The 12,799-nt window shown below is 46.3% G+C and overlaps 1 protein-coding gene across 2 annotated transcripts in view; it reads right to left on the reverse strand.

The window, feature by feature from the left end:
• Positions 1-3,347: 3,347 nt before the first annotated feature.
• GNE (glucosamine (UDP-N-acetyl)-2-epimerase/N-acetylmannosamine kinase) overlaps positions 3,348-12,799 on the reverse strand; it is a 34,290-nt gene continuing 24,838 nt past the window's right edge. For both annotated transcript variants that reach the window (XM_080820721.1, XM_080820722.1), the window contains exons 8-12: positions 11,833-11,962; positions 11,262-11,483; positions 9,178-9,360; positions 6,529-6,645; positions 3,348-5,523 (exon numbers count right to left, since the gene is read on the reverse strand). In XM_080820721.1, the coding sequence (XP_080676847.1) occupies positions 5,288-5,523; positions 6,529-6,645; positions 9,178-9,360; positions 11,262-11,483; positions 11,833-11,962 (888 nt within the window). In that variant the 3' untranslated portion in view covers positions 3,348-5,287. The remainder of the gene's footprint in view (positions 5,524-6,528; positions 6,646-9,177; positions 9,361-11,261; positions 11,484-11,832; positions 11,963-12,799) is intronic.

Below are 12,799 nucleotides of genomic sequence, written 5' to 3' on the forward strand. Positions count from 1 at the left end.
AAAGTAAAACTACCAGAAAATGTGTATATAGATACATGTGTGTATCTATATATACATATAGATAAATATGTATTTTGTCACTATACATTTTTTCATACCCACACAGTCATAATGAAGTACGATTCAGCCATAAAAAAGAACAGAGTATTGCCATTTGTGACATGGATAGACCTTGAGAGCAAAGTCAGAGAGAGACAATTACTGTGTGATCTCAATTACCTGTGGAATCTGAAAACCAAAAACCAACAACCGTGCTCACAGATACAGAAGACCAGTAACAGACCAGTGGTTGTCAGAGGTGAAGAGTGGGGGGGTGGTGAACTGGGTAAAGGGAGTCGGAAGGTGCAAATGTCCAGTTACAGAAGAAGTCGTGGGGCAGTGATGTAGAGCATGGCAAGGACAGTCGGTAGCGGACGCCCACCTTATAGACAGTGCCCGTTCAGCCCCCCAGCGCTGCAACAAAGGGAACATCGCAATAAGGTGAGTCAAATGAGTCTTCTGGCTTCCCAAAGCATATAAATGTTTACACTGTAATCTGTTAAGTGTGCAACAGCATTATGTCTTAAAAACGGACATACCTGAATTAAAAAATACCAGCCATCATCGGAGCTTTCAGCGAGTTGTAATCTTCTTGCAGGTGGAGGGTCTTGCCCTCCAAGTTGAGGGCTCCGGACTCATCAGGGTGGTGGCTGCTGAAGGCTGGGGCGGCTGGGGCAAGTTCTTAAGATAAGACAGTGAAGTCTGCTACATTAGTTGACTCCTCCTTTCACAATTTCTCGGTAGCATTTGATGCTGTTTGATAGCGTTTTGCCCACAGAATTTCTTTTGAAAGTGGAGTCCATTCTCTCAAGCCCTGCTGCTGCTCTGTCAACTGGGTTTACGCACTCTGTAAATTCTTTGTTGTCACTGCAGCAGGCTGCACGGCATCTCCACCAGGAGTAGATTCCATCTCCAGAAACCACTTTCTTTGCTCATCCATAGGAGCAACTCCTCATCTGTTACAGTTTTATCCTGAGATTATAGCAATTCAGACACATCTCCAGGCTGCCCTGCTAATTCTAGCTTCCCTCGCTATTTCTATCACATCTGCACTTCCTTCCTTCACTGAAGTCTTGAACCCCTCAAAGTCATCTGTGAGGGCTGAAGTCAGCTTCTTCCAAACTGCTGTTGCTGTTGCTATTTTGAGCTCTTCCATGAATCATGAATGTTTTGTTTTTATTTAAGTAGGCTCCGTGCCCAGGATGAAGCACAACATGGGGCTTGAACTCACAACCCTGAGGTTAAAACCTAAGCGGAGACTAAGAGTTGGGACACTCAACTAAGTGAACCACCCAGGTACCCTACAAATATTCTTAATGCCATTGGGAATGGTGAATCCTTTCCAGAAGGTTTATCAATTAACTTTGCCCAGATCCATCAAAGGAATCCCCATCCGTGGCAGCCATAGCCTGACGAGATGTATTTCTTAAATAAGACTTGAGAGTTGAAATGACTCCTTGACCCATGGGCTGCGGGGTGGACGTGTGTTAGCAGGCTTGAAAACAATACTCACGTTACTGTACATCTCCGTCAGAGCTCTCGGGTGACCAGGTGCCTTGTCAATGAGCAGCAATATATTTTTTTAAGGTATCTTTTTTCTTTTTGAGAGAGAGAACACATGCAGTAGGGAGAGGGAGAAGCAGACTCCCTGCCAAGCAGGGAGCCCGACATGGGGCTTGATCCCAACACCCTGGGATCATGACCTGAGCCGAAGGCAGATGCTTAATGACTGAGCCAGCCAGGCGCCCCGAGCAGTAGAACTTCAAAAGGAATCTTTTTTGGCTGAGCAGGAGGTCTCAACAGTGGGCTTAAAATTAAGTTCAGCAAGCCATGTTGTAAACAGATGTGCTGTCATCCAACTTTGTTCCATTTACAGAGCACAGGCAGAGCAGATTCAGCAGAATTCTTAAGGGCCTAGGATTTTCAGAATAGTATGTCAACACGGTTTCAACTTAAAGTCGCCAGCTGCATTAGCCCTGAGCAAGAGAGTCAACCTGTCCTTTTGCAGTTTGAAGGCAGGCATTGACTTCTCTCTCCTTCCTAACTGAAAGTCCTAGAAGGCATCTTCTTCCAGTAGAAGGCTGTTTCGTCTTCATCGAAAATCCATGGCTTACTGGAGCCACCTTCATGAACGATCTTAGCCGGATCTTCCAGACCTTGCTGCAGCTTCTGCATCAGCACCCGCGGCCTCACCTCGTGCTTTGATGTTACGGAGACGACTTTGTTCCTTAAACCTCAGGAAGCAACCCCTGCTAAGCTTCCAGCTTTCTCCTGAAGCTTCCTCACCTCTCCCAGCCGTCACAGAACTGAAGAGTTAGGGCCTTGCTCTGGATGAGGCTTTGGCTTAAGGGACTGTTGTGGCTGGTTTGATCCTGTATCCAGACCACTGAAACTTTCTCCATAGCAACAATAAGGCTGTTTTGCTTTCTTATCTTTTTTGTGTTCACTTGCGTAGCACTTTTCATTTCTTTCAGGAACTTTTGCATTCACAGCTTGGCTGTTAGGCGTGAGAAGCCTAGCTCTGGCCTGTCTCAGCTTCTGACAGGCCTTTCTCACCCATCTCTAGCTTTGATTGAAAGTGAGAGATGTCTAACTCTTCCTCTCACTTGAGTACACAGAGGCTCCTGCAGGGTATTAATTGGCCTAATTTCAATATGTGTCTCAGGGATAGGGAGGTAGGAAGAGAGGGAGAGAGATGGAGGCATGGATGGGTCAATGGACCAGTCGGAACACAGACGAGTTAGGGTCACCATCTCACATGGGTGCAGTTCAGGTGTAGTGCCCCAAACACAACGGTAACATCAAAGATCACTGATCACAGATCACTGCAACAAAAAAGAAGTCTGAAATACTACGAGTATTACCACAAGATGACAGAGACGCAAAGTGAGCAAATGCTATTGGAAAAGTGGTGCCAAGAGACTTGTGTGATGCAGGATTGCCACAAACCTTTGTAACAACACATTATCTGTGAAGCACAATAAAACGAAGTATGTCCGTACTATATATATGCCTATACTGTGTATTTGAAAGCTGCTACAAGAGTAGATCATACACATTCTCATAACAAGAAAGAAAAGTTTGTATGTACGGTGATGGTTCTTTTACTGTGGTGATAATTTTGCAATATATATAAATGTTATACATTAATGCTCCCTATTGTCAAAAAAATTGTTATTGTTAGGAAATTCTTATTAGATGCCTTAAGAAGTTACATGACCTTCAAAAAGCAAGCAGTGCAACAATATAAATCTCTTCTAGAAAGGGATTTTAATTAGAGTTAATTAAGAAAACAAAATGCAAAAACGTTAGGCTTTCCACAGAGAAATATATTTATTTTTTCTTTAGAATTTGGCTCAGAACAGTAACATAAAAATATTTACATTAAAATAAATTAATATGTGATTATTTAAGCATATGTAATAATTACGTTGGAATATATTAGCCTTTCCGTGAATTTAATAAAAACTAAGATTTGGTTTTAGATTTAGTACCATCCTTCCAAATATTTGGTATGAAACTTGGTAGCAATGCACCTATCTAGGGACAGGGCAGTCAGAGATGTCGCCAAGGAACAACCAAGGCCCTTCACAGTCCGCCACCTCCCCCGGGGCGCTGATGGCCAAGTGACCAGCTTCCTTCCTAGGAATCACTGTGGAATTTTTCAACAATAACCAGGATGTGGAGATTATTTCAGGGCTGGTGGAATTCTAAGAATCAGCCAACCTATCCTTTCACATTAACCACCAGGAAGGAAGTGGCAGTATTGATTCTTTCACTTTATTTTGTATGCTAACACCGAAACAATGCAAACCTTCAGGTTTTCCTAAAATTAAAATCTGAAAAACATGCATATGCTTTTTTAGATCATCTAAAAGTACCCATAAAACCTGTCACTGGACCAAATACTGTATTGGCAAAATATCCACAGCATAGAGGAATATTTGATTAAGTTTATAATTGAAGGACAGCATCAAAGACAAATTGAGTCAGTCTTACTGAAGCTGTTGGTAGTATGAAGTAAATCAAGATATATTCACATTTTGCAAGTTTCTTATCTGAGAGGTTGTGTGGCGTAGCAGAAAAGCACAGAGGGACCTGGGATCAAACCCTGTTTCTAAGACTCACACTAGCCACAAGGCTTTAGGTAATCACTGCAGCACATCAGGACTTAGTTTGGGGCTGTATAAAATGGAAATGAGGACATCTACCTCCCAGGTTGTGCGAATTAGGAATAATGTATATGAAGCACCTAGTTCAGAGCCTGGCATCCAGTAGGCACTTAACAAATGGAGGGTCTTAGTATTTCTTCTAGGTTAAAATTGATAGCAAGAAACTTGGCTTTGTATCCTGACACCAGTGAAAGCACAGGATCTTATTTAGCCAGAATCCAGATTCACAGATACGAGCTCCACAAGTAACTTCCTTAATGGATACTCCAAGGTCATACTCAACTTTAGCAGGAAAGGTTATTGAAGGGAGAGGTATCTGTCAGTAGCAAAGATCCTTTGGGGATGGTTAATCTCCTTGCAGAGGCTGTAAGTCCTAGTTGCTTCTCAGCTGTCCTTTAGAAGATAAGGACAAGGTCAAGAAGGTGACTCATTCAGATCCCTAAAGTTGCTCAAGATTCCGCAAGGGTAATAAATAACAGCATTAAGCAAACAGCATTTGGGGATGACAGCAGTGTCCAATGTCTTGACTGCAGTGATGGTTTCACAGGGTATTCATATGTCAAAGCTTATCAAATCGTACACTTTTAAAAATACCTCAGGAAAGCAGTTTTTTTAAAAAGTTTACTGAAGCCTTTCACAGTGAGATTTCCTTCTGTTTCCTGACCGGATCCCTTTCTGAATCGGAGTTTAGGGCCAGAGGAGGAAGGATGAACGATCTACACTCCAGTCTTGAGGCCCCGCCTCAGGCAAGGCCTGTGGGTTTACGTGGTCCGTCTAGTAGCAGAGCCCTGAGGCGTCCTTGTCTACTGTCACAGCAACTTTGGCACAGAAGATTGTGACTGGTGCTTAGAGGGTTTGAGCTGAAATGACCCCAGAAAGAGCAGCATCTACAAAAATGGGGGTTGGGAAAGGTGGCTTCGGAAGAGGAGACTAAAAGCAAAAATTTAACTGCCGAAGTCACCTGCCAAATACCAAATTTAAATACCAAATCTGCTTTTTAAGAAATGCTCATCTAAAAGACAACCTGATTCCACGAAGAAACTCAGAGTCTCGGTCCGGGTGCACCCCTGGGAGGCCTAGCAGATCCTGCGAGTTGTGTAGTCCAGAACCATGCTGGCGGCACCGAGCAGGGCAGGGTCCACCAAATCTGACACCACCACGTCCACATCCTGAACCGAGGACAAGGCTTGCTGGCGGATGACGTCTTTGACGATGTGGATGTAGTGACTGGCTAGGACTCCAGAGAGGATCACAAGGGAAGGATTTATGGTGTGGAGGATGTTCACAACCCCAAGACCCAAAGCCGTTCCAGCTACAAGAAGACAAAAAAAAGAAAGTAAATCTTGAGAGCCAAATCAAGACTGGGTGGCTCAGGTCAGGACTGGGCTCCAGCCAGCGCTGGGCTCCTTGCTCAGTGGGGAGTCTGTCTGTCCTTCTGCCTGTACAGCAAGCAGGCTGTACGCCCCCTGCAAGTACACTCTCTCTAATAAATAAAATCTTTAAGAAACAAAACAAACAAACAAACAAAAACCACCACAACAAAAAACCCGCCAGAGGATGGTAGAAAAGAGTCAGCAGCCCGGAATACTTAGTACATTCTCACTACTTAACAGAAAAGTGGTGGTTGTAAAGAGATGTGTGATTTATTCTTTTTTTTGTTTTGTTTTTGTTTTTACTTTTTAAGGATTTCGTTTATTTATTTGACAGAGAGATGAGAGAGGAAATACAAACAGGGGAAGTGGGAGAGGGAGAAGCCGCCTCCCGCCAAGCAGGGAGCCCAATGTGGGGCTTAATCCCAGGGCCCCAGGACCATGACCTAAGCCAAAGGCAGATGCTTAATGATTGAGCCACCCAGGCACCCCATTATTTATTCTTAATATGAGAAAATGTTGTTATGCTTTGAAGTTTAAAAAGCTAGGTATTAAAAAATAAAAGCTAGGTATTCTATATACTATACCATATGATCTCTACTATGTTAAAAAAAAAAAAAGGAAAGACTGGAAGGAAATGTTAATAGTTCATCTCTGAATGGTTAAAACTTGATGTGATACTTTTTCTTACTCTCCTGTAAGATGAACAAGTAGTTTAGGACAAGTAGTTTATTCATAGTCATAAAACGAAACAAAAAACCTGTTGAATAACGGCAGTGCTGCCAAATACCTCGAATGCCATTCCCTTTTTCTCTCTCAGAAAGCAGGAAAACACCTCCGAACACACATTCCAGAGCGCTGGTCCCGAGGGAAGCTGGGTGTGTGCGGGAGCCCTGGGCAGGCAGAGGGCCCGGCTATGGCAGGGCTGCCCGGAACCACACCCTCACCTGTTCTCAAGATGCTCTGGGCCTTGACATTGCCAAGTTTCGCAGCTTGGATGAGATGGGCCGCGCTCACGGCTTCGTCTTTGGGCACCGACATCCCTTCCACCAAGAGCAGGTCCTCTGAGCAGAGAGGAGAAGCAGCAGTCATTAGCGAGCTGTGGCAGCCCTGCAGGGGGCCGGGCTGAGAAGTCCGCCTGCACCCGCGGGCAGCAGGCCCTCCCACCAGAGCCTCCTAGCCAGCCTTCAAGCTTCCCACTTCTCACTTCCTCATGCAACAGAGACTCTATTTCTCACCTTCCTTGATCCATCCCAGGTGCATGTCCGGTCACTTGCAGCGCCCCCACCCCTGCCCCCACCATTCTACGGCAGCGCCTAAAGCACTGACACAGACAAGGGTTCAGTTGCCAGCTCGGCCACGACCCGCGGCGCAGCCCATCCAGGTCACATCACCTCTGGAGCCTTCTCTAGAAAATGGAGGTAACACCACGTACCCTAGCAGGATTATGTGAGGAACTATATGAGATCATGGACAAAAAAAGAGTTCAGTCAAAAAAAGAGTTCAGTCAAAAAAAGAGCCAGAGTCAGTGCTCACTCAACAGTAAGTAGGTCCACTATCTGCGGTCCTTGTCTTTCCTGCCCCACACAATGCCCATCATCAACCCAGGTCCATCTCTCCACATCTGCTATCACGCTTGGACTCTGATGAGAGCAAATCCCAACGCCGCAGGCTGCTATCTCGCCCGCCCCTGCCCTGGGGTCTCCTCACAGCTGCCCTGCCAGCTCTCCCCCATTCCCCCTCAAGGCTCTTCTCAGCTTCCACCACCTCAAACCTTCTACCCCGTCCCCACTATCACAAGATCTCCGGACTGCTGACCTCTCCAACAGAGGACCCCACGAGGCAGGGGTTCCCTTACTTTCCTGCCCCCGCCTAAAAAGACATCTGTGTCTGCACACCTGCACGCTCCCTCTCCGTCTCGCAGGCCCGCCGCCCAGGCCTTGCAACTCATCCCCACCTCCCCCACCCCCCCCACCCCCGCGCCTCAGGAGCCTTGCGGTGGGGACTCTAGCGCCCCTTCTCTCCTGCTTTCTCCAACTTCACTTCCATCCCCACTGCCTGCAGGTGCTCACGGCCTCCCTGTCCTCAAAGCACTTCTTCCCTCTCCCTCAGTGCAGTCAGCCTTCCGTTCTGATACTGAATGTGCGCTTTCTTAAGACATGAATTTGCCCCCAGGGGAACAAAAACTGGTTTCTGAGACAAAAGAGAAAAAAAAAAGCTTACTCTTTTTATACAAATAGTACAGAAACACAAACAGATAAACAGTAGATCTGCGGTACTGAAGCAGCATGTGTGGGGGCCACGATTAGGGAAAAAATGTCTGAATAGGCCCCTAAGGGAGGCTAGTGATAAAAATGAAGTTGAAAAACAAAGTTTTTCAGGGTTTCAAATGATGTCCTCATGGCCAAAGCCAACAGGAACTCTTCTGATTTTCTTTTACTCATAAGCAGCGCATGACATTCCAACTACTCCCTCCTTGAAACTCTCCCTTCGGCTTCTGCGATTTTACCTCTTCCTGGTTTTCCTTTCTGCCTGTTAAATGCCATTTTACAGGATTCCACCCCGGACTCTTGCATCCCTCCAAATCTCATGCAGAAGTTTAACTGACACCTCAGAGCTGATGATTCCCAAATCCCCACCTCTAGCCCAGTCCTCTCTCCTGAGCGCCAGACCCCCATAGCCAGTTGCCGCCTGCACATCTCCAACGACGTCCCACAGGCACCCAACCATCCCCTTCTGCCACAGCTGGTTCCTCCTCCTATATTCCCAGCCCATCCGACCAGAAAACCAGAAGTCACTCTAGAATGGCACCATCTAAAGCTACTCCACTCAACTAGTATTTTTCTCCCCGAAAACAAAGAGTTCAGTTTCGTGAAGAGTCTAAAATTCATATCTGACCATGGTTCCCCCCCCTAGAAGTTCTCAATGTCTTCTCCATTGGCTGCTGGTCTTGGCCTCACCTCTTCAACGCTTGACCCTATGTTGCCCTTTATGCACCCACAGCACTGTTTCCCAGGCTTGAGAGCATCCTGGGCTCATCCCATCTTGCCCTGCTAATTCTATTTAGCCTCTCTCAACCCCAGAGAGCACCCTAACATGCCCCTCCCTGTATGAAGAGGGCAAAGAGGGAACACTGGTGTTCTTATGTGCATCTACATTCCCAGGCCAGCATTCTCAGTGTACCTGATGCTGTATTATAATGACAGTAAATGACTCCCTCTTGCATTAGACCAGAAACCATCCTGACTTTTATAACATGTCCAGAAACAACTAATTCAAATAGACTTCTTGGAGCTCATAACTGTAATGTGTTAATCCACTTAGTGCTTGGGCTAGGGGCTGAGGAGACAACAGTCAAATCTTCCCCACTCTCCGGAGCTTGAGACCCTTGTCCATCCCCACATGGAGCGGAAAGTGTTAAGATGGGTCAGGACTAAGGGCATTTCAGAGCCTGGGCATGAGGAAGCCCCACCTTTCCTCCAGAAAGTGAGAAGGGTAGAAGTTCTGGCTTCAGTATCCAGCTCTTTCTGGAATATCTACTTTGAAATACTTGTCTACTGTTTAGCTATTTAATTCCTCAGGTGAAAGAAACCAACCATCATGTAGCTTCTTTGCTTCCCTCTGCAAGGCCATTCCAGAGGCGTAGGCTTCAATACATCCACGACCTCCACAGGAACAATCAGGCCCATCCAGAGACACAACAAGGTGGCCAAGTTCTGCAGCACAGAAGGAGCTTCCGTGGATCAGCTCGTGCTGATGGATGATCCCCCCGCCGATCCCTGCAGCAAGAGAACAGTCACTGAGGTGGCTCTCAGCTCACACAGGAAGCTGGGATACAGCAACGCTTCATCCGCTTAGCAGTGTGGCATGTAGGGTTCTTTCCTAAGTAGCTGACACTAAGTACCAGCATTTCAGCTGGAAGTATTCTGGAGGGGAAATGCTTTAAGCAGATCCCCAACCCTAACCCTAATGCTGCAACCCTGTGTTGCATCTACTTGGCTCGCTATGGTTTCAACGACAGCTATGGGGAGCAGATCCATGTAGGCTCAGACTCACTGTGTGACAAGTATGCCACCTCAAGCATGTTTCCTCACCGAGGCCTGTCTCCTCACCGAGGCCATCTCTAACAACAAAGAGTCTCATCACCCATGAGAGCACAGGATGTCCTCAACCAAGCAAGACAAGAGCCAGCAGAGTCTAGTGGACAATTCTGCATGGTCTTCTGCAGACTTCTTGGGAGGTTCTGATAGATTTCAGCCCCCACTGCCCTCAAGACAACCTGGATAATGGCTTTCCACCTACTCTGTTCTCTTCCCGCTCCTTCATTCCTGCTTCTCAGGATCACCTCCTACATAAAATACCCTAAGTCCTCATCTTGGGCTCTGGTGCAGGGGAAACCTAAGAGAAGACCATCTTTCCAAAATATATCATGTACCACCCTGTCTCTCAAACAGAGCATACAAAATACGATTTTGCCTCTTCTTAATGGCACCACGTCTAAAAATCTGTGACTCAGTGATTATGAATATCAATGACTCTCTTGTTCCATGGAGTTTAGGAGTCATTAAGGATGAAAGCCTGAGAAGGCCCTGATTTCTTATCCTGCCATCAGTTACTTCCTGTGGCACCAACTCTTCAGTTCCTCCCCTCTAATCTGTCCGCTCTTACAGAACATCTAGGAAATGATATGCAACCTTGCTAAAACTGTGTCTGAGACTAGGAGAAGGGCTTGAGCTTCCAGGGGAGGTAGAAGAGGAGAGTTGAAGAGCACACACATTTTGAGGTTAGACCTATCTGGGATCACATGGTGGCTCAACCATCTACTGGCTGAGTTTGTTTCCTCGTTCGGAAAACAAAGCAGGACATCAGCAAAAATGGGGGAGTAGGCAGCTCCAGAAGTCCATCCCTCCACTAAAGTAATGAATAAATCGGCAAAAACTGTCAGAACCAATTTTTTTGGAACTCTGGAAACTAACAAGTTTGTAACAAAAAGAGGAATGCTTAATCGAGGGGAAAAAAAAAAAAACAGCTGAATTTTAATAAGAAGGCTTTCTGGCATTTTCTGGTCCCAACACCCGCTCCCTTGTTTGGTAGCCCTGAACCAGCCCACATTCTCAGCAAAGATGGCAGTACTGGAGTAAGCAAGACAAACTATTTTCAAAAAACTGTTCTAGTTTGTTTTCACCTACTTGGCAGCTCCTAGAGGACCAGCTCAAAGAGCTTGTTATGTCATCTACCACAGAACTGGAGGGGGCTACCCGGGCCAGGGGAGGGGGAGTGTTGTCAAAGACATTTAAAGGAAAAATCTGTTTATTAGTCTCTGCTGCCTAGGACAACAGCTGCTAGTTGAGGCAAATATTACACTAACCAAAAAGATTGGGAGGAGAAGCTGGCAAGGAGAAGCTTCAGGGATTAAGGGCTCTGAATAGCTCTGACAAGTCCCTGGGAGTCTGAGGTCCACATGCGTACCCAGGGCACCGCATGCGTACCCAGGGCACCTAGGCATGCGTACCTAGGAAAGCCTAGGAAGGCCCTATGCACTCACACAGGGCTCCCCTTCTGGCTCTACTCAAGCAGGAGGTGGAGACTTAAGCAGACTTACAAGCTGCCTGGAGGACGCTGAGGGCATGCCCCAACACACACTCGAACTCCCAAAGTGACCTTCATTTACTCCACTCACCTGTGCCTGTGATAAGTGTCACAAAGTTTTCCAGGCCCTTTCCTTGGCCAAATTTCCTTTCTGCCAGGGCAGCACAATTGCCATCGTTGTCCACCCACACGGGGAGATGCAAGGTGTCAGAGAGCGGGCTCCTGAGGTCCACAGAATTCCACTCTTGAATCAGTTTGGTTGAATGCAGCACAACTCCTTCCCGAGGATTTACACGGCCGCCCGTAGAAATACCTGAGCGCCACCACACACGCCAGGAAAACAACTGTCATAAGCAATCTTAGAAAAAAGTGTGCCCACTTTCTGGGTTTCAAACACAAATTAATTCACCCAAGATCTCCTAAGACAAATATTACCAAAGACTGCAAGAAAATGTCAGGCAATTCTGAGCTACATCTGCAGTCCCTACCACTGTACCCATAATGATGGCTGCTGTTCCAGAAAGTCCCCAAGCTTGGGACCCACAAACAGGACCTGGAGCCACATACAAAGGGCAGTGACCTGACGGGTCAGTCATGCATCAGAACTCAGTAAACTCTGTATCAAAATGAACATTTCTTGAATATGCAATTCACAAGCTCACCTACTCCCAAAATTCTGCAGTTCAGTTTTACAGCTTCTGCCGCAGCTTCTACACACATCTGTAGGATTAAATTAATCCTCTCTTCGTAGGTTTTAGGATTGAACTGAGTATACTTCTTAACAATTTCACCCTAAAAGAGAAAACAAACAACCCCTATCTTACTGATCTTACCTAAGGAGCATCCTGTGAATTTTCTGACCTCTTTCGTGCTGAATCACGCTTCGCTATAGGACAGAGAGGCCTGCAGACCCTGCTGAGTGCTCGGAGGGGAGCCGCTCCCACGTGGGCCAGCCCTGGGGTCCACCCCAGCCATCCTGGGGAAGCCAACCCCAGGAGTGGTGGCTCCAAAGCAAACCCCGGCCCCTCTCCACGCCAAGTGAATGCTGGCTCATCTCAATCTTCATGAGAAGGTCATAGTTTACTCTTTCGGGCTGACCAAATTTCCTTGCTTAAAAACTAAGGCAGTTCAATAAATATGCTAAAGAGGTTAAGCTTTAATCACCCATAAAGGAAAGCCATAAGAGCAGGGTTCTACGATGTTTACATTACCACGCTTTGTGGGCAGCCCTCTCAGGCCCCCTCCCTCCCTAGGAGCTTTGTACTATCACTTTGCTGTTGCTCAATAAACTTTGCTTTGCTGTCCGCCCCCAGAAAATAAATAAATTACTGTGGTTTGTGATATGTTTTAATACTATGTCAAGGACAGTCTTTCCTAAATTATTCTTTTTAAAATATTTTTCTTTTCTCACTTGTGCATAGTTTTGAGTAAATTTCAAACAGTGTTGTCAAACTTTAAAAAATCCCATTGAAATGTGGACTACACATTTTAAATGCTACACATTTAAAATGTTAAACTTATGGGGCGCCTGGGTGGCTCAGAGGGTTAAGCCTCTGCCTTCGGCTCAGGTCACAGTCTCAGGGTCCTGGGATGGAGCCTCACATTGGGCTCTCTGCTCAGCAGGGAGCC

This window comes from Martes martes (assembly GCF_963455335.1).
Source record: "Martes martes genome assembly, chromosome: 12".
NCBI classification, from domain to species: domain Eukaryota; kingdom Metazoa; phylum Chordata; class Mammalia; order Carnivora; family Mustelidae; genus Martes; species Martes martes.